This window comes from Talpa occidentalis, unplaced genomic scaffold (assembly GCF_014898055.3).
Source record: "Talpa occidentalis isolate TD23 unplaced genomic scaffold, MPIMG_talOcc4v2.1 talOcc4.4, whole genome shotgun sequence".
NCBI lineage: Eukaryota > Metazoa > Chordata > Mammalia > Eulipotyphla > Talpidae > Talpa > Talpa occidentalis.
The window spans coordinates 39,326,400-39,347,557 of record NW_023604295.1 but is presented as its reverse complement, the minus strand read 5'-3'; the positions used below and the strand labels follow the sequence as shown (position 1 = coordinate 39,347,557).

The 21,158-nt window shown below is 48.0% G+C and overlaps 1 protein-coding gene across 1 annotated transcript; it reads right to left on the bottom strand.

The window, feature by feature from the left end:
- Positions 1–16,130: 16,130 nt before the first annotated feature.
- Positions 16,131–18,672, bottom strand: HES1 (hes family bHLH transcription factor 1). Its single transcript, XM_037524558.2, has 4 exons — positions 18,263–18,672; positions 18,025–18,120; positions 17,674–17,761; positions 16,131–17,039 (listed from the first exon to the last, which is right to left on the bottom strand). The coding sequence occupies exons 1-4, from the start codon at positions 18,368–18,370 to the stop codon at positions 16,489–16,491; spliced, it is 843 nt and encodes a 280-aa protein (XP_037380455.1). The 5' UTR covers positions 18,371–18,672; the 3' UTR covers positions 16,131–16,488.
- Between the last annotated feature and the right edge of the window lie 2,486 nt (positions 18,673–21,158).

Here is a 21,158-nt window from a genome sequence, read left to right as displayed (position 1 = left end):
CCCGTGAAGCCTGATTATGTACATTTGTAAAGTATCACTCTTGTTAAACGCTGGCTTGTGGAATGAGAACCACCAAGAAATCAAACAACAAGTAGGCATCTCATATCCAAATGTTATAGATCACTGGAACTGCCTTTAGAGCAAGTGTGTGTGTGTGCAAAATAAAAATTATCAAATAAGGAAAAATACAAAACACTTATGGTCAAGGAAGAAAATTACTATTAAAGGGAAATAATAAATGGCAACAAAGAAACAAACCCTGAAACCTTTCAATTTTGGGCTACAATTGTTCCATGGTGTTTAAGGATGTTTTAAGAAATAAAATAACATTATTTTAGTTAGTCACTGGGGCAATTGTAATAAAGTAGTTGAAGCTGGGACCTGGATTTTAACTGTTAATTACAGGAAGCAGTGGGAAAGAAGACTAGAAGGAAGGGCGGCCTGTTTCGTGAGGTGGTCTTGTGTGTCTTCCAAAGGAGTTTGAACTTCAGAGGCAGTGGGAATTATGGAGGATTTTGAAGGGGAAAATAGGGAAAGGGATGAGAAGGGATGTAAGGATCTGGTAGGGTGAGGTTGGTGGACATGAACCAAATGGAGAAGAAACCCCAATTCAGAAGATGTAGCAATAAACAATGTGCAAAATACCCTTGATCTGGGGTAAAGTTCACGGCATAGATGTGGCCATGTTTGGATAGAATTATCTAAGATCTTAGTGAGCTATGATGGCAGATAGGGGTGGAGAAGGGAGAGATGAAAGATAGCTGTGAGTGTGTACATCTGTGAGGACGATGACCTCTAGACCTTCCAGGGCTACTCTGGCCAGTATGCTCATGGGTGTCTGTTGGACAGTTGAAGTATGGCTAGTCCACATCCACATGTGCTTGTAAGTGTAACACACACTCCTCTTTTAAAAACATAGTACCAAGAAAAGAATGCAAAATATCCCATTAATAATTTAGCATATGGATTACATATTGAACTAATATTTGGGATATATTGAGCTAAATAAGATACTCAAATTAATTCCACCTGTTTCTTTTTACATTTTAAAAAGGTGTTTACCAGCAAATGTTAAATTGCATGCATAGCTCACATTTGATCTCTACTGGACAGTGCTGCTGCAGTGACTTCCCACTGCACTTTGACTCAAAATCAAATTTATGTGACCGGCAAGGTCCTATCTGAGCTTACCTCTGCCGGCCTTTCTTGCCCCCCATGGGTCACCGTGTTTAAGACACACTCCTTTCTGTCCCCCTCTTCATGGACTTTGCCTTGCCCTGCCCTTAGCCTGTACTGTTCTTTCCTGAGGTTTAACTTGTTGGATCCTCCTACCACTCACAGGTCATCCAGTGCAGATGTCACCTCCTTAAGAGAACTTCTTTGACCACTGTTCCCAAAACAGCTCCCTCCCCCAGCCACAGTTCATCCATTGCCTTATTTCATTTTCCTCAGACACTTCATCAGGACAGAAACTACCTTTACAAATGTGTTTGTTTAATGGTTTGTTGTCTTTTTCCCAACTACAATCAAAATTCTGAGAAAACAAGGACCCTGCCCGCCTCCTTCTCCTTTCTATTTCTGGTGGCTAATGCTTTGCCTGGCACATGATGAGTGCAAAATAAATATTTGGTGAATAGATGCATTAAGAAATACAGAGTCATTGGGCCTCCCTGGTGGCACAAGGGGTTAAGTCTCAGCGCTATGAAGCTATTACCAGCCACTGCAGCATGAGTTCAATCCCTGGCCAAGGAGCTGACCCACATGGTACAGCAGACCTCTCCTGTCTCACCCACTGGTCCCCTCAGCAGTGTATTTCAGTAGATCCACCTGTTCTGGTCTCTGCTCTGTCTCTGATGAATCCTCTTTGCTCCTGCACCTCTGGCTTACACCCCAGTTCTTCTATGCATAAGTAAATAAAATAAATCTTTAAAAAAAAGAAATACAGAATCATTGAGAAACAGAACATTTGGGAAAAGTTTGATTGTTAATGACTGTAACAAACCATTTCCAACTCAGCAGCCCCACACTCAGCCTAGAAACAGAATATAAGCCATGTCTCATTGTTTCTATTAACATGGCTTTGTGCTATATCTCTGTCTTCATTAGCAGAATGTCAGTATTCTTTTCTCTTCGTTAGTGTGGATGATGGAGGTTGCCGTGGGGTACCGAGTGGGGCTTCATGCTCACTCTATTTGTCTATTTGCCTAGTTATTCAACAGAACTATATCAAGGCCCTGGTGTGTGCTGGGCATTGTACTGGGTCCCGAGGACGCAGTGTGCCCACGAAGGACAGCGTACAGACAGTGCGATAAGTGGGTCGATTAGGGAAATGCCAAGGGCGGCACAGGAACTAGTGAGCACACAACAAAACAGTTCATGAGGAAGGCTCAGGCAAGGTTTCTGGGAGGTAGAATCCATGACGAGAAGTGAAAGCTAAATGTTAACCAAATGGACTGATGATCATTGGCTGGAGACAGAGGAAACTTTTTGCAGGAGGTAGTAACAGTATTGATAAAACTGAGAGATTTGGGGGGAAGGAGGAAAGAAGCCTGGGCTTGGAAGTCAAGATCCCAGGGTTCTAGTCCTAGCTTGGCCCCAGGCTACCTCCAAGTAGGGTTTTGGGACGATCACTTTCAGCACTTTTACTCCTGCATGGTCTATACACAGTGACCACCCCACACACACACTAGACTGTGATCTCCTTGAAGGCCTTTTGAATTTTGTTAATTTCTGCATCCCTTGGGGTTCCTGGCTCAGCACCTTGCACATAGCCAAAGCTCAGAGGATACTATGGAATGAACAAGTAGATGCAAAGTCAATCTACCACAGGAGCCCTTTCTTCACATGGGAAATGAACAGGTAGAATCAGCTATTTCTGAACTTACTTCTACCTGGAATATTTAAAGTACTTTGTAAACTGTAGAGAAATTTTTAGCAATTGTATTATCAGAAAACCAGCAGCAAAAGACTATGCCCCTATTTGTAGCCCTGGGTCCTGTAGCCCAACCATTTATAAACTTTTTCCAGCTGAGTAGAGAGCATTTTTCCATCCGGGCCTTCAAAATCAGGTAGGGCTTTTGTTTCACTAACTTTCCTGGCTCCAGAGGTCACCTCCTCAAAGACCATCCATTAGAATGACCATCCATTCTAAGTTAGACCCCCAGTCCTGTCTATCCCAGTCCTCTTCTATCACAGCACCTCATTTCAGTTTCTTCATAGTATTTACCATCTGCTGTCAATCTCTCCCTCATTTATTTATTTTCTTCCGGGGTGTCACATGGACTCTGTGAGAGCGGTGCCTTGTTATCTTGCTCATTGCAGAAACTCTGGTGCCTGGAACAGCGCCTGGCATAGCCACTGCCTAATCCCTGGTGAGTGATTGACCAGCCACCCCCACAGAGAGCTGATCTGGGGGCCAGAGACCCATAGTGGTGCCGGTGCCCCTCATTTCAGAGATGCACATTTTGATCTACCATAAAACTAGGAGGCAAAACATCAGCAGTCATAGACAGAAAAGCAAAGGCCAACAAAGTAGGGCTGCAAAGGCAACAGCTGTTTCATTTGCTCACAGAACCTGGGACAGTTTGCTCACAGAGCCTGTACTGGCCTGTTGAACAGAGCCTTGCTGCACTGACAGCTTTTCTGGAGTGGCCTCCCTTGTCACTGGTGCTTTGGGATTACTTGTTACCCCCATATATACTTTTACTCACTGATTTCTCTGGCTCACAGTGTGTCACTGTCACATTTTAAACAAAGACTCTTACAAACCAGAAACACAAATATGATCTTTAAAATCTGATCCTCTTCTTACTTTTTTAAGTTTAGACTTTATCTTACCTTTCTTTCTGCCTAATTTCTGATTCTGGAAAATCCCTGGTAATTCATTTGTGTTGAGGATCATTAATCTTTATTTAAAAAAAAGATGTTTGCATTCAGTCTTATGCCAACTGGGAGAAAGGAGGAAGGAAGGTAATACAGTTCTCCTGACATGAGAGATTTTAGTTATGCATAAGGCAGCAAAGCAGGAGAGAACAGATTCCAGCTGCTCCAAATTGGTCCTGGTTATAGATGGAGCAAAAGTGCATGGACCACAGAGATGGACTGTAGATTTATTTGCCTTTGGCAGTCAGTTGTCAGAGAGACAGACTTTTGAGAATGGGGCTCAGGCCTGTCCCCCTCTGCAAAGATTGAGGGGAGTATGGCACTTTGGGCAGAGGAAATGGGTTACACAGACCTGCCTTACTCACTTTCTAGTTTTCACCTTAGTCAATTCACCTTCTCTCTATGAAACTAGTTATCCATGTTTCCTATGCAAATACAATCCCAGTCCTACTTACCTACATTAATGGCTCATCAAATAAGATGGGGTTTGTGAAAACATTTTGTGAATCTTAAAGTATCATTCAAATGTGAGCTTTTATTATATCAATATCATCCTTCTTCTACACTAATAATATAAACCTTCCACAATGACTTCTGTGCACCAAGTATTGTACCACATGCTGAATTCAACGTACACTTTCATAGTTTAGGTTGGGGAGACAGATAAATGGAGACTTTAATCCAGTACCTGGAGCTGAATGTACCAGGATAGGAGCATGTGGGGGGTGGTGGTGGGGGTGTATACACTAGGGAAGTCAGATCAGGGAACTGGAGGCAGGAGGATGTTCTTCTGAACTGAGCAAAGCCCTAAAAAGCACATAGTGGAGACCTCTGGATGGGCAAGGGGAAGAGTGACACTTGGTGCACAGGGCACTATATACACGGATAGACGTTAGAAAGAGCAAGAAGGGCTAGAGGTACTGAAGCAGATTTGGGCATGTGTGGAACATGAACCAGAAGTGGTTTTCTTTTTTTTTAATTATTTGTTTGTTTGTTCGTTCGTTTTTGTTTATACATGCACTGGGTACAGTCAGAAGCGCGGGAGGGTGAGAGAATTCACCAGAGCCAGAGCGGGGAGCAGAGCAGGCAGACAAATGAAGCACACTGCTGAGGAGAGCAGCGGGCGGCAGGAGAGGTCTGCGCGCCATGTGGGACCCTCCTCCGGTGGCCGGGGAGCAGCCGGGGATCGAACCAGCGCCGCAGAGGTCGCCGGCAGCTTTGCAACCCAGCGCTCAACCGCTGCGCCACCGGGGAGGCCCCAGAAGTGGTTTTCTTGTAGAAATTAAAGCAAGAGAGTCAGACAGGAGCAAATTACAAGTCATTCAATTTCTCTGGCCTTAGAAGCAACAGGAAATCCTTGGAAGTTTTCTAACAGAGACATGGTTGTTTAGATAGGTGCTTAGAATATGGCTGATGTATTGGAGGAAGACAAGACTGAAAGTGAAAAAATCAACCTGGAGGAAGTAAAAGTAAAAATCGTTAAATTCCTGCACAAATGGAATAACAGTGGGCTTGAGAGACCTGATATTCCTGGTGACCAGTGAGATACAGGGACAAGAGAGATGGAGGGGGATGAAGAAAACACATTGAACCTGGGAAAACAGGCAGGGCACTTCATGGAGATGGGGACTCAGGTCATGAATTGAGTCTGAGACATACTGACTTCCATGAGGACATTTCCATGAGTAGTTGGGTCCATGGCTTGGAGCTCAGGAAAAAAGTCTCAAAGAACAATACAGGTTTGATGGTCTTCTTCATTAGATGTTCATCACTGCCATGGGAGACTGGGTGACAAGAGAAAAAGGACATGGACAGGTTTTTTAGGGCCAATGATCTTGATGGGTATGTAGGGGAAGGAATCTCATGATGGATGATGAGAAGGCCTCAGGAGAAATAGAATTCACAGAGGCTAAGGAAGGAGGGAATTTCAAGGGTGGAGTCTGCACTTGGTCAAGCTGTCACAAATGTTGACAGAGGACAGGACATGAAAGTGACCATCTGGGGCCTCCCCGGTGGCGCAGCGGTTGAGCGCTGGGTTGAGAAGCTACCTGGAACCTCTGAGGCGCCAGTTCGATCCCCGGCTACTCCCTGGCTACCGGAGGAGGGTCCCGCACGGTGCACAGACCTCTCCTGCCGCCCTCAGCAGTGTACTTTGGTCCTTCTGCCTGCTCTGCTCCCCGCTCTGGCTCTGGTGAATTCTCTCACCCTCCCGCGCTTCTGACTGTACCCAGTGCTTGTATAAATAAATAAATAAATCTTTAAAAAAAAAAAAAGAAAGTGACCATCTGGTTTGTTCACTGAGATGCCCTGGCCAGAGCATGTCATAGAGAGAAGGGTACAGGAGCCAGGCTGCCAGGGTGGAGGTGAGAGAGAAGCGGGGCCATGAGTGAGATTTCAGGAGTCCTTGGTGAGAAGTGAGGAAAGACATACAGGAAGAGCAAGAGAGGTGCAAGGTTGGAAAAGCTGGCTCTGAAAGACTGTAGAGAAATAAATGTGTTGTGCAAAAATGATACAAATAGAGTCCAAGATGCCATTACAAAAAAAAAAAAAGTTACTTTACTGTTCTCTTTAAATTGGGTCTAACTCATGGACTAGGCCAAATGGTCAACATTTGAAGAAGTCAGCAAGAATGAGACTATCCTGTCTGAAAAGACAAAAAAGTGAACTCTTACCTCCTTTTCTTTGTGACCCTTTTTCTTTTACCTTCTGACTTTCACCTGACCATTACCTCATCTCATATATTACCTCACCCCCCCCCCCCATTACCTCATCTTTCTGTCCACCCCCTCCTGGATACAATTTGCTTTTCTGCCTGAATCTGTGCTCCCCAAATTGCAACTCTTTGATCCCAAATAAACACACTTTGCCTTTTTAATGGGCTCCTGAGGTTTTAGATTAACTGTGTTTATATGCTGAAGGGAAAAAGTAACAAAAGCAAGGGAAGTTGAAAATTCAGGAATAAAAGCAGATGTTTTGTGGGCCCCTTGGGATGGGATCCAGAGCACAGTCTCTGAGAAAGAAGGAAAGGATAAAGTCAGGTGAAAGTAAGCTTGAATGGAGAAGTCAGGCAAAGACAAGGACTAGAAACCTAATCTATGGAAGGACTGGATGGTATCAAGGACAGATTTTTACTGGAGGAAGTAGGAGCCACGGTTTGGCCAGTGGGTGGGAAGGCAGAGATGTGTCCTCACTTCCCAGCCTGGTACCACACTCCCTCACCCTTCTTCCCATGATCACCAGTCGGGTACAAACCCCTACCCATGTATCTTACTCCTCAGAGTAGGTACCCATGTACCTCGGCTCCCTCCATTGCTCCCACTCTACTTATACCTGGGTTGGGGACCATGAGGAGTCATCAAACCAGTAGTCTCCCTGGCTGGGGTCAAACTCAGGCCATTGTGGCGATAGTGCTGAGACTTAATCCCTAGGTCACCAGGGAGTCCCCAAAGCCTCCAGTTCTTAAAAATTAAGTTGAATTCAACCCAATGTCAGGTTAGAAACAATATTTTAAGACAATCAATTATCTGAAATAAAATTTCTATTTTTATACCCATATATGTGTAAATATGACTATAGCCTTGGACTTTGATATAGGAACTATGTGAATACTTGAGGCAAGAAAAACATTTTCAGTTACCCTATCTGAATTGCGTCCAGCATCAAACTGTTTCAAAATGTCTCTTCATTGGAAGGCTACTCCCTGTTTTGAACTTAAAATGAATTCTCAAAAACATCTCACTAAAGTAGTCTTAGAATTCTCTAGATGATCCTACATTCAAAACAGGAAAACAAAACCACAGATGAGTATTGGATTTCAGAGTTTTTAAGAGGCTTATTGTCCTCTTCAAGGAACAAATGACCAATTTCACAATTACTTTGTTATATAGATTTTTGGGGAAATACCTAGATGGTCCTGCAGGATTCCATTTGTGTGAAAATAATTGTGTGGTGCCTAATTATGCAACAGAGAAATACTTTTTTCTTTAGGTAACATTTGGTTTACTGTACATGATTTAAGGGTACAGGTTAACACATCTTCAGATGTGTGTTACCATAACACGCCCACCACCAAAGCACCCAGAGTCCTCCCCATAGTCCAATGGACTCCCTCCACCTTGTGCTCCCATCCTTGCCCGTCCCCTCTGTTAGCCTCAGTTCTGCAGTCAGAGTCTAAGGGTTTGTTTTGATTTAGTTTTTTCTGTTTCTTTGCTTTGTTTCTTTCCATTCTACATGAGTGAAATGTGTGATAATTTTCTTTCTCCTTTAGAACTCTATTGCTTAGCATAATCCCCTCCAGTTCCATCCACATTGTTTTTTTTTTTGTTTTTTTTTTTAGTAGATGAGTGGTATTCTATTGTATGCATACCACATGTTTCTAATCCACTCCTCTGTTGTTAGGCATTTATATCATTTTCATAACTTGACTATTGTTAATAGTAATGAGTGCATATATTGCCTTCCAATTAGTATTTTTATGTTTTTTAGATAGATACCTAGGAGAGGGATGATTGAATCATATGGTAAATCTATTTTTAATATTTTGAGAAGTATTACTGTTTCTCTATAGGGGCTGGATCAGTCTCTATTCCTACCAATTGTGTATGAGGGTTTCTTTTCCTACTCATCCTCGCCAACATTTGTTATTTCTGGTTTTCTTGATATGGAATATTCATAAGGTGTGAGGCGATATCTCATTGTGGTTTTGATTTGCATTTCCCTGAAAATAAATGACGATGAGCATTTTTTTCATGTGCTTGTTGGCCATCTGTATGTTGTTTTTGGAGAAGAGTCTATTTAGCGCTATTGCCCATTTTTGCATTGGGTTATTTGTTTTCTTGCTGATGAGTTGTATGAGTTCTTTGTAGAACTTAGATATTAGTTCCTTGTAGGATATATGATGTGCAAATATTTTCTCCTATTCAGTAGGGTGTCTTTTTGTCTTAACGGCACTTTACTTCACTATTCAGATGATTTTTAGTTTGATGTAGTTCCGTTGGTCCATTTTTGCTTTTATTTCCCTTGCCATTGCATCAATAGTTTGTGTCCCCAGAGACATCACGGAAGTTAATGTCAGTGCTTTGCCTGTTTTCTCTTCTACACATTTTATGGTTTTAGGTCTTACCTCCAAGTATTTAGTCCATTTTGAATTAAGTTTTGTTTATGGGTGAGATAGTGATCTAGTTTCATTCTTTGCATGTGGTTGTCCAGTTTTCCTAACACCATTCACTGAAGAGATTTTCCTTTCTCTGTTGTATGCTCTTGGCATCCTTGTCATAGATTAATTGTCCATGTGAGTGTGGATTTATTTCTAAGATCACAATTGTATTCCGTCAATCTTTGTGTCTATTTTTATCCCAATATCATACTATTTTGATTACTACAGCATTGTAGCATAGTCTGAAGTCTGGGAGCTTTACGTCTCCAGTCTTTACTTTTATCAGGATTGCTTTGGCTATTCAAACTCTTTTGTGGTGCCATACAAATTTCAGTAATGTCCATTTTGTTTCCTTGAAGAATGCCATAGGAATTTTGACAGGAGTGCTTGAAATCTGTGTATCATTTTGGGTAAAAGGGCCATTTTAACAATGTTAAATCTTCCACACCATGAAAATGAAATATTAGGAAAGAATAACTTTGTATACTAAAGAGAATTTGCCCTTAAAAAAATCTAGGTTGTGGAAGGCTTCCTTCAAGTTTTGTATCCCATCCCAGACCCCAGCTACATACTGGGTATTCACTAAACTGAGAAATGCCTTCAGCACCTCTACACTGACTGGTATTCCTAAATGACATATATAGCAGTTGCTTCTGAAAGGGATTTGACATTGCATTTGCCCTCCATTTGTCCTCTCCTGGCCCTATTAGGTAGTAGTATTTCTGTTTTACATTTTGAGGTCTGAGGGACAAATTCATAGCTATAGGAAAAAGATGACAGACAAGAGACTATATAGTAGAAAACATGAAGTTTTGAATGGTGATGTTTATCAACCATGATAGTTTTTCTCTAGGCTGAAGCTTCTCATAAATTGGATTTATAAATTTCATGTTTTACATTAAATGACTAGTAAAGATCATTTAACACCCGCAGATCACATATGTGAAAAACAAAATAGCAAGTTACAAATAATGCTACTTAAATAACATTGTTATGATTAAGTGATACCTGCAATTCTATAGGGAAAAAAGCATTGATCCTGCTTGATCAAAGACAAATTTGAATGGGAAACATCTGGACATAGAAAGATTAGCTACAGTAAAGCCTTACTATTATTTTATACTCCAATTACTTATTTGGGCTGAAAAAAGAGTTTAAATAATATCGCAAGAGCCAGGCCTCCCTGGTGGTACAGGGGTTAAGTCTCAGCATATGAAGCTATTGGCAGCAACTGCAGCAAGAGTTCTATTCCCATCAGGGAGCTAACCCCCATGGTGCAGCAAACCTATCCTGTCTCACCAGCTGCTTCCCCTCAGCAGTATATTTCAGTCAATCTGCCTTTTCTGTTCCCCACTCTGTTTCTGGTGAATCCTCTCACCCCTGCACCTCTGGCATACACCCCAGCCACAGTATGCATAAATAAGTAAAATAAATCTTTAAAAAAAAAGATAAAAAATATTGCAAGAGCCATGTTAAAGCTGATTAATACATTCTTTAAATGACTTTAATGCATTATTTTTATAAAAGCAATCCCTTTTGTAAACTATGAATTCAGACTCACTACAAGTATTTGCAGATTTACTGCTTTCCCTATTGGATATTTAAATTTTAGATTTTTCACTAATTCAGACCGACATTCTTATTTATTTAGACTAATTCAGTAAGTTTACTTAATTCAGTACATGTTTTAGTGGAAAACCTCTAGGCAGTTGCTTCTAAATGAAGCATCCTGATAACCAACAGACCACATTCTCTTCTTAGAAAAGAAGTGGGCAAATGAAAATGATGGGAAGAAATTTTTGAGGATGAAGGAAAGCGGCAATATTCTTAACTTTTGCTATTCTATTTTCAAAGTATGACAACAAGATAACAGAGCAAAGGAGGGGGTCTTAGTAGATATGTGACCAAATCCTGTCCGAAGCAGGCTTCCTTTGATAGGCCATGTACTGGACATGTTTCTCACTAGCACAGCAGGTCTTCAAAAATCTAATACGTGGCTTATTTGCTGGTAACCGTGAAACTACAATGCTTATTCTATGGGTCTGTTTTCACATCTTTAAATGCAGATGAGAATGTTTGGTTGTAAAATGACGGAGGACCTCAGTTGAAAGTTTTGAAATATGCTCAATATAGGTTCTTAGAGCCATTGAGTGTGTGTCAAGCTGTAAAGAATTCTTAGAAGCACATTGAGAAAGAATCACAGGCCATAGAGTCGAAAAGGACTTCAGAAAGTTCTTTTTCACTATGTCAACCAGGAAACTGCAGCCCAGATACTTAAGGGAACTTGCTCAGCACCTGGTCCAGTTCCTTGATCACATCAAGGTGACCATGTTCACTCAGAAGATAGCAGTATGGTAAATAATTCATCCTGAAATTAACCATTTGACAATAACTTTCCTTAAGTGGAATCTGACTGATTATTCACTGTGCCAGCAATTTCTGTAAGAATTCACAGAGATTAGTCATAATTTGGAGGAGCCAAAAGTTACCTGTTATGACGTGTGACTATCTGTATCACCAGTGTGCATGACTCCTCTTTATGGCACTAAGTGCAGAGTAATTTTTTTTTTTAAACCGGTCTGTCTTGCCTTCTAGACTGTGAGTGTTATAGCTACAGAGATTAACTTTATTCCCACAGTTCCTGGCTCAATAATTATTGAAAGGATACATCAAGTTCAGAAACTAAGAAAGAAGCCATGGTTCTGTAGAGGGTAATTTCCAGGGAAATGGGAGCAGAACCTATTTAGAGCAGGGGTTCCCAGGGTGCCCCTCACCCTGCCTAATAGCAGCTCGTGCATGTGGAGTACCATTTCAAGCAGATTCTGCAATCCTGCAAAGTCTAGGGTTGGCATCCCTTACTGGGGTTGTTTAGGAATCATAAAAGTTGATTCTATAAGCACCATAGGGTTCATGTGCCAGGCACCATTTTCAAAGTTTTGTTTGCATTTATTCATTTCACCCTCATGATCATATGAAGCACAACCCTGTGAGCCCTAAGTTACAAGTGAGGCACAGAATTTACAAACCCAAGGCACGGAAAGGTTAAGTAAGTTGCTTTGGTCTGACAACCTAAGCCATCTGAGGCCAGACCATGTGCTTTTAAATCCTGGACTATATATACCACAATAAGCCAAGGACTGAAGCCTTCAACTTGGCCCTCTTTTGTTGACCTCTAAATCAACTTATATATTGGAAAACTAAAACACAACACGGTGAACTTCCTGGAAGTCCCTAAACTGGACGTCCAGATTTACTTCTCCAAACTGGATGTATAAATTTACATATCTGTGCTTTGCTCCACCCTCCAAGTCTGAGCTCTTCCTTGTGAATTCATCTTTCCCCTCTGGGCTTCCAGTGCCATGGCTCATAAAAATTTACCTGGTTTTCTCACCAATCAGAATTAATCTCTGTTCTTAGGTGCCCTTTGTTTAAACTTCATTTTTGGCACTTACCACACCATGCCTGGATGAGTCACTAGAATATTTGTCTATCACCCAAGCTAAACTGAGAGCTCTGTGAGGGCAGGTGCGGTGTGGCAATTACTGTTTTCTTTTTATCGCTTGAAGTGGTCTTGCTGGGCACTAAGCAGGGGCCCAGGGTTCTGAGAAATGAGATTCACTTTTTTTTTTTTTTAAGAAGTCCAGAGTTGCTGTCTGGCGCTCAGTCTTTTTTTGGGATGACCCTGTGGGCCTAGATGCCCCTGCCCCTCCCTGCCCACCCCTGCACTGGCGTGGCCTGCCGCTTGGCAGTTCCCTGCAGGTCGCCAGGGCCTCTGGTGCCCTGACACTGGCCTCGGCCCAGTTTCCCCGGCTTCTAAATGCGGCCCGGAGCTACCAGGGGAACTGGAAAAACACTGGCAGGCGGCCCCACCCCCAGGCCCTGGCGGGGCCGGCGGCCGCATTTCTGCGGCTAGGGCCTGCTGCTTGGGAGGCGCTGGGGCCCGGGGCGGGGAAGCGGGGGAGGCGGCCGGGCGCGGGCGGCTGCCTGCTTGTCAGCGGGAGCGGGCGCGGGCTCGTGTGTCAGCGGCTCCCCCGCCCTCCTCCCCCGCCGCCGCCCGCCCGCGCGCCCGCCCGCCCGCCCGCCGGGCCTCCCGGCCTCCCGCCGCCGCCGCGGCCGCCCGCTCCCCCCGCGGCCTGGCAGGCTGCCGGCTGCACAGGCGGGGGTTCGCGCCGTTCTCACGACCTCTCAGGTTGCCTGAGCTCATCTGGGAGCTATTCATTTCCTGCCAGAAAGCAGCCCGGCCTGCTAAGCAAACCACCTTGGCCGCAGGGCCGCCGGGGCTGGGCCGGCGTGGCCGCCCCGGCTCGCTCCCGCCCGGGCCGCTGGCCTCGGCGGCCTCCCTGGAACCCCCGGGCCGCCCAGGCGGGCGCGCGGCGGGGGCAGCCCGGCCGTCCATCTGGTTGTACTTAGGGGCTGGGGAGGAAGCGAGCAGCGGGTTGTAACCGGCCAATGGGTGTGGGAAAAGTTAATTGACTTTAATGACAGGTTTCCCGGGACGGTGGTGACGATGAGGGGGTCCCGTCTAACCCCCGGGTCCCTACTCGAGGAACGCTGGAGGTGGGACGGGGCAAGAGCAGGGAACGCGCCTGGAAGTCGCGGTTATAATCCCTCTAAGAGGAGGTTCCTGTCTCGACCAAGGAGAGCCCCCACCCCCGCCCCCCCCCCCCGCCCCTCCAGTTCAGCGCCTTTCCCGCTCCGGATGTTGCCGGGGACGGCGGGGGGCCGGGGCCCGGAGGGTCTCCATTGAGAGGCTAATGCGCGCAGCGGCGGCGGCCGGGGGCCAGCATCCGGGCGTGGAGCTGGGAGCTTTGCCTTATCTCCTGCAGTCCTAGGCACTGCCCGGGGCGGGGGAGCTGGGCTGCTGGGTGTGCCTCGCGGCCTTATAATTAGGCCAGGCCCGAGGAATCCGGAGGGGGGGAGAAGGGGGGACGGAGGAGAGGTAAGATTGGAAATCTTCTTTGAAGCTTCGTCTCTTCCCCAGCTAATTACGCCAGAAGCAGGCTCGGTGCAGGGCATAGAGTCTTAGAAATAACCCTACTCATTTTACAGACTTGGAAATATCCCAGAGAGCAGAAATGACTCATCCAAAGTGACACAGTGAATTTAGTGGCATAGTTGGGACAAGAACCTGAAAATCCCCATTGGGGCCTCGCCCCCCTCCCCCCAAATTGTTCAGAAACAAAAGTCTCATCTAGTAGTCTTCACCCAAATTTCAGGAGGAAGAAAGACTTTTCCAAACTATAAAGAATCAAATGTTTACTTCTTTTTCCTCAATTTGCTACCCCAACCCCAATCTATCTATGTGCTTTTGGTGATCTCAATCAAAATTCACTTTTTCGGTTGTTCCCCTTCAGTGCCAGGAAAGACAGATAAGATTTAGCTTTAGGGTTGGTGTGGAGATTGCACTGGTGCGTGTGTGGATTTTAAAGTACATAAATGTACATAAAAAAGGCGAAATCCCCATGTCTTGATAGTTTTTACTAGTACAGTTTAAGAACTTTTAGTGGAGCCAGAAGACAGGTTTACAAAATGAAGCAGTTGAGCTTGTGGTGAGTGTCCTATAATAGAGCAATTGTTATTAATGTTCTTGCTTAAAAGGGAGGGAAAATGTGGGAAAGTGGTATGATTAAAAAAGGGGGGTGGTGTGTGTGAGTGAATTTCTGGGGGAGGGGACAGTGTGCTGGACACCTTTCACTACACAAAATGAGGCAAGTTGGAGCCAAATTTTTAAAAAAGTATTTTAACCTCTCCCTGTGGGCGAGAAGCTGGGTCCGAAGGTATCTGAGTAGAAAACAGACTGCTGTCTGCCAGATCATTTCTGTGATAGAGCGGCTCTCTGCACTGGCCTGTGGGAAAGGCCAGAGCTAGGCGGGGGAGAGGTAAAGCTTTTGAAACAAGACAGAAAATCGTTGGCTTTATCTTTGTTAGGAAGGCTTCAAAGATTGATCTCTCCCGCCTCATCCTTCTCCCAGAAGCCGCTCTAAAGGAAGGGGGTGCGAGGAGGCCGGCGGGAGGGGCCAGGGCGGGAGGACTGGCCGGCTGTGCGGGAGGAGGGCACGCCCGCCAGACCCACAGCACGGCTGATGTGTCTGGTCTCGCAGGGCTCGTGGTTTTCATTTCCCCAACACCTGGATGCAGTCAAACACCTGGCCAAATCTGACAAAATCTGACAAGCCTTTGTGATGGGATTTGGAAGAAATTCCCTGCAGATCCTGGCACAGTTTAAAGCTGTCCGCTTTGAGTTAGGACTTGTTAAGGAGGGTTATGTGAGCTGAAACCCGAGACAACCCCTTTGCTTCTATCTGGAGCCCACATCTTGCCTGGAAATGGGGCATGACCAAGCGAAGGGGTCGCTTGCTGTTTGTATTAAAAGGGGAAGATGGCCTGTGTGCCTGCCAGAGCGGCCCCCACATGCTTTCTCTATTAAAGCCAAGCACAGAAACTTATCAAAAACATATGTCTGGTGTTAATCATCTGGGCTAGGGCTCCACTTGGGAGTCTAACTAGCTGTCCCTTGGCAGAAGGAATCTGTTGACCTTCTCAGCTTGCTTGAAGAGGGTGCAGAGAGGCATTTCAAACTTTTAGATGTTGGTACAAGGGAATGTCTAGCTGTACCTAAGGAGAATTGACTAAAGGAAGACTCCAATACTTGAAGGCTGGAAGCTACAGCTTTGTTTACTCTTTGGATGTTGGTGAGCTACCCCAGGGGATTAGTGCTACAGAACCCTCCCTAAATATGCACTGGTCCATAATAGTACTGGACCTACTACCTTTATGAATTCAGCCCCATTCAACCTTCTTCAGAAGGAACTACTATGAGACCTAGGACTGAAAGACTTAACCAACTGCAACTGAAAACTTCTGAAATCCTTTGAGATTGACCATAAATTGATCAGGGAAACCCTATCAGATGGGTTCTTGATAATTAAACATAACTTGTTTCTAGAAGGTTTGGTAAAACGTTTGAGGGATTAAAAAAATGTCCTTTTAATAACGAAAGTGCCAATTCCCTAATTCTCAGATTACTGTAATTCAACATGACTTTTAAAAACATATTCCGAAAGAATCAATTCTAAGACATAAAAGTCTTCACTTTTTCTTTTATTATATTTTCTCAAATAAACTTCCCCAAAGGAAGATATTTTAAGAGCATTTCAAACATCTTTGGCATCACATAAAAAAGAAATCTCGTGTAAAAAACGAAATGTCATCTGAACTTTTATAATACAAAGGCGCAATCCAATATGAACATATAAAATATATACAAATATAGTGCATGATCAGTCACTTAATACAGCTCTCTACAAAAAAGTAACTTTTTAGAAATTAAAAAAAACAAGCAACCACTGAATCACAAAGGTCTCTTCTCTCCCAGCGTCCAAAGTTTCTGTTTAGTGTCCCAAAGTAAGAAAGGGGTGGGGAGTTTAGAAGGAGGGGGTGGCCTCAGCCCCTCAGTTCCGCCAGGGCCTCCACATGGAGTCCGCAGTGAGCGAGGGTCCGCTGGAAGGCGACATTGGGTTGGGGCCCACGGAGGTCCCGCTGTTGCTGGTGTACACCGGGATGACCGGGCCGCTGTGGGCGAAGGCGCCGTTGGGGATGAGGAAGGCAAACTGGCCATCGGGAGCCGGCACCACCTGGAAGCCGCCGAACACCTTCGCGGCCTCTCCAGCCGGGCTGCCCAGCTTGCAGGGCGCGCCGCCGGGAGGGGGCGCCGCGCCCCCGGGGATGGGTACCAGAGGCGGAGGCGGTGCGAACGGCGCGTGCTGTGGGCCGCCAGGTCCTGGCGGGGGCGGGGGTGGCGCCTGCAAGGCGGGGTGCGGCTGCCCGGGGTAGGTCATGGCGTTGATCTGGGTCATGCAGTTGGCCAGGTGGCCGAGCAGCCGGGTGCGCACCTCGGTGTTAACGCCCTCGCACGTGGACAGGAAGCGGGTCACCTCGTTCATGCACTCGCTGAAGCCGGCGCGGTACTTCCCCAGCACACTCGGGTCTGTGCTTAGCGCGGCTGCGGGCCAGAAGGAGACAGACAGGTCACAGAGCGGCCCTGGACGCGAGCCCCCGGCGCAGCGCCTCCCTCCCCACCAGCCGGTGGAAGTGCCGCTGGCAAGCAGGGGTGGGTTTGGAAAACCCCTCCAGCCACTCCACACTAATTTAGCAACAGAAGCCTAGACCTTCCCAGGCGCTCTATTTAAAGCGATCTCAGCCCCAGATATGCCCCCAACGCCTGCTCTGCGCACGAGGTGACCTTGGATAATGCCCTTCCACCCACACCCCACACCCCAGCCAACCGAGCCTCGCCCGTTCCTACTTCTGTAACCCGGGAGCGGCGAGTGCTAAACCAGATGACCCCCACGCTCCAACAGCTCAAAACCGCCACGGTTCTCAGCCCTTCGCCCCCAGCCGCTTCCCCCACTGTAGCTGCCTGCGCCCCGGCCGCTACAAAGTCTCTCCCTCCCTTTCCGGAACAGTAACAACTAGGAGTTGTGGCTATAAATAAGCCCCAGACCGTGGGAACGCAAGAGTAAGCCAAGGCAGTAAAATGTAGCTGAATGCCTCTCACAACCACGGGCGGAAGTCTGGAAGAAATCACCGCGGGGCGAGGGACGCCCGCAGAAGGGGACGCGGGGAGCTGCACTCACCCGTCATCTGAGCCCGCTGCAGGTTCCGGAGGTGCTTCACTGTCATTTCCAGAATGTCCGCCTTCTCCAGCTTGGAATGCCGCGAGCTCTGCACAGGAGAGAAGGAACGCAAAGAAAGTGATATACCCGCGAGAGACCTTGGAGAGCTGGGGGTCCCCCCCCACCCCGCGACTAGGGTGCCCAACATCTCCTGACCCCGGCCCGGCACTACTGCCTCAGAGAACTCAGTGCTGGCGGGGAAGACCCGGCTGGGGTGAGATTGTTTTATTCTTAGCGGCTGAGAAATAGTACTACTTCATTTGTTAAATTTAAAAAAAGAAAAAGAAAAAGAAAGCAGCATTACCCACTTACATCTTTCTTAAGGGCATCCAAAATCAGTGTTTTCAGCTGGCTCAGACTTTCATTGATTCTTGCTCTTCGTCTTTTTTCCATGATAGGCTTCGAGGACTGTAAAGGAAAAAAAAAAATAGTACTGAGTTCCCATGGGATCTGCCATTTTCACCCCGGGGTTTGAGAAAGGCGCCTTCCCCCCACCCCCCAACCCCGATTTAAATTCTTGGGGCTGCAGAGATACAGGTATTGCCCTTACCTTTCTGTGCTCAGATGCTGTCTTTGGTTTATCCGGTGTCGTGTTGACACTGGCTGGGGTAGCAGCCACCGGGGACGAGGAATTTTTCTCCATTATATCAGCTGGCATTTTCAGTTGCTTTTTTTTTTTTAATCCCTAGAGAATTTTATTTTTGGAGTTCTTGGCATAAAATAATTTTTTTTTTTTTGCTTATGTCCCTTTTACTTGAGACTTTCACAAAACTACTGAGCAAGTGCTGAGGGTTTATTATAATATCTTTTGGCTACTTGGTAATCGGTAGCGCTATTCCAGGACCAAGGAGAGAGGTAGACGGGGGATTCCGCTGTTATCAGCACCAGCTCCGGATCCTGTGTGATCCCCAGGCCCTGGCTGCCTCTATATATATCTGGGACTGCACGCGAACGGCTCGTGTGAAACTTCCCAAACTTTCTTTCCCACAGTAACTTTCAGCCAATGGGAGGAGGAGACACGCGGCACCGCTCGTGGACCGCGCCCCCCCATTGGCCGCCAGGCGCAAGGCCTGGCGGCCAATGGCGCGCGCCTGAGCCCGGGGCACCGGAGGCTACAACGTCAATCAAAAGGATTTTAACCCTTTACTACTCTCCCTGCTGGGCTTTGCTTTAGAGAAAAATTTTCCGCATTGGTTTTGCTCTAGACTAGTTTATTTATTTGGTGGAAGGTCTTTGCTCTTTATTTCCCTTTATATTTGTAATAGAGCTGCTTTGACAACAAGAAGTTGCTCCTTTGTAATACGTATTTTTAAAAGTTTAGCAGGTCAGGGCTAAAAAATTGTACTAGCGGTGAAAAGAAGGGAACGCGTGCAAGGGTGTGAGTTCCTGAAACCTCTACGTGATTTCTTTTCTGAGTCTGTACATTGGGGAGGGGGGTGCAGCGGGACGAGGGGAAAGGTAGGTCATTCAGAAAAAGAATCAAAAAAATCCCTTTTTGCATGCAGGAAAAAAAATTGCTTTCCACCTTCCATTTGCAGGTTTTTCGGAGCAAGAAGGATTTTGACCCCTGCCCCCACCCCACCCCCCTTATTTCTCCTCTGGAGTTAGGGCCTTGGTCCCCGCGTTTCCCCAGGAAACAATCAGAATAATTTCCAACCGGGCAGAAAAGGAAATGGAATTTCAAATGCAAGATGAACAAGGGGGGCTTTGATGGCAATACTTCAGGGGCGCGCGTGCAGGCTCGTCACCCTTTTCCTTTCCACCCGCTGGCTCTCGCTTCTGCAGCACGTCGAGGTGGCTGGCCCGGAGGCAGCCCCTCCATTTCCCGCGCCGCGGGCGGGCGGCTGGAGAAGCCCGGGCACTCGCAGCGCGCGGGCCCTTTAAGAGCTACACCAGCCGAGCTGCAGTTTGACATCAGCCGGCCGGCGAGGGCGCGCCTGGAGCCCGAGCACGTGCCAGGATGTTTTATTGCCGCCGCGGCTGCGGCCGGGCCGGGAGGATGTGTGTGTGCGTGCGTGTGTGAGTGTGTGTGCGCGCGCCCCGGGGGCAGGGAGGCGGGGGGCGGCGGCGGGCGGCGGAGCGCGGGGGCTGGTTCCTGGTCCCCGGGAGAAGCCAAGAAGGTAAATAGCAGCTGCTGTGCTCGAGCCTGGGAAAACCCCGCCCCCTGCGCCTGGTCGGGGCTCATTGGCGCGCGCTGCGTGTGGGGTGTGTGTGTGTGTCCCGCGCCCCCCCGCCAGCCCCCGCCGGGCCAGGAATCCGAGGGGGCGGCGGGCTGGGAGCCGAGCCCCGGCGCTCGCAGCCTCCCCGCCCCAGCCCCCCGGGCCAAGGTCAGCTCTCGCGGGCGGGAGCGCTCGCCCCGGGGTGGAGAGGGGAGCCATTCCAGCCCACCCCCTCCCCACCCCGCCACCCCAGATTTGGGGCTTGGGGTTTTCGCTGGCCGTCAGCCTCACCAGCAACAGCCCGGGGGAGGGTGGGGCCCTCGTCGTTTGCTCCGCGCCCTGGCCCTCCCTCCCCCTCCCTCCCCCTCGGGGCCCCCGGCGCCCGCCGCGGTCACGAGATGCCTGACCGCACTTAGGAAGCGGCCGGGTCAGCCTCCTGCCTCCGCTTGGCGGCTGTGGTTACAGCGGCTTCGCGCCGCCCGCCCCTTCCGCGGGTCCAGGGCGGCCGGGCAGCTCCCCTCGCCGCGCCCGGGAGGCCGCCGGCGGGCGGCCGGGAGGAGGCGGGCGGCGCAGGCGGCTGCGTGCTGCCGGCTGGCCGGGCCGCGCGCCGGGAGGAGCCGCCGCGCCGCTGCCGGGTGCCACGTGGCGGGCGCCGGGCCGGGAGCGCCAGGGCTCTGGCGGCGGCCTCCCAGGGGGATTTGCCGCGCGGGGCGGGCGGCGCGCACGGCCCGGGCCTGCCGGCCGCCACCTCCGTCCCTCGGCTCGGCGGCCCGGATCCCCGGCCCCCGCGCCCCCACCCCTTCCGCCCGTCCAGCCGCCTGGCTCCGGCGGCGGGAGCAGCCCAGGAACTGAGCGTCTTGTTTGATGTCGCCCCCCGCGCCCGCGCCCCCCTCCCGCGGTCTCCGAGGAGGCGGGGGAAGCCTGGCACACTCTCTCAGACACTTCATTCCAGCCTGCCTCCTCAGCCCCCACTGAGATAATGCTGTAGATGATTTCAGCAGACCTCGTCCAGGGTGAGAGTCAGTGGTGCCTGACTCTGGGTGACCTTGGGCAAGCCCCTTTACTTTCGTTATGACACGGACTACAAGTCGCTGCCAGACAGTGTGTTAAATCCAGGGATTACCGCGATGAGAGATAAAGTGGCAGCCTGCAAGGAGTTTCCAGTCATCTCCGGAGGCAGACAGGCCCTGATTTTCTGATTGATGGCGGGTCATTCCTCTATTATCCCTTGCTCTTAGGGCTGAGATGATGGCCTGGGAGATCAGGAGAAGCTAAACGAAACACTGA

Excerpts from the sequence above, each read along its gene's own strand:
- HES1 (XM_037524558.2), bottom strand. The coding sequence starts at position 18,370 with ATGCCAGCTGATATAATGGAGAAAAATTCCTCGTCCCCGGTGGCTGCT. Across the intron at positions 18,121-18,262 it reads CAGCATCTGAGCACAGAAAG|TCCTCGAAGCCTATCATGGA; the intron begins GTAAGGGCAATA and ends TTTCCTTTACAG. Across the intron at positions 17,762-18,024 it reads TGGATGCCCTTAAGAAAGAT|AGCTCGCGGCATTCCAAGCT; the intron begins GTAAGTGGGTAA and ends TCTCCTGTGCAG.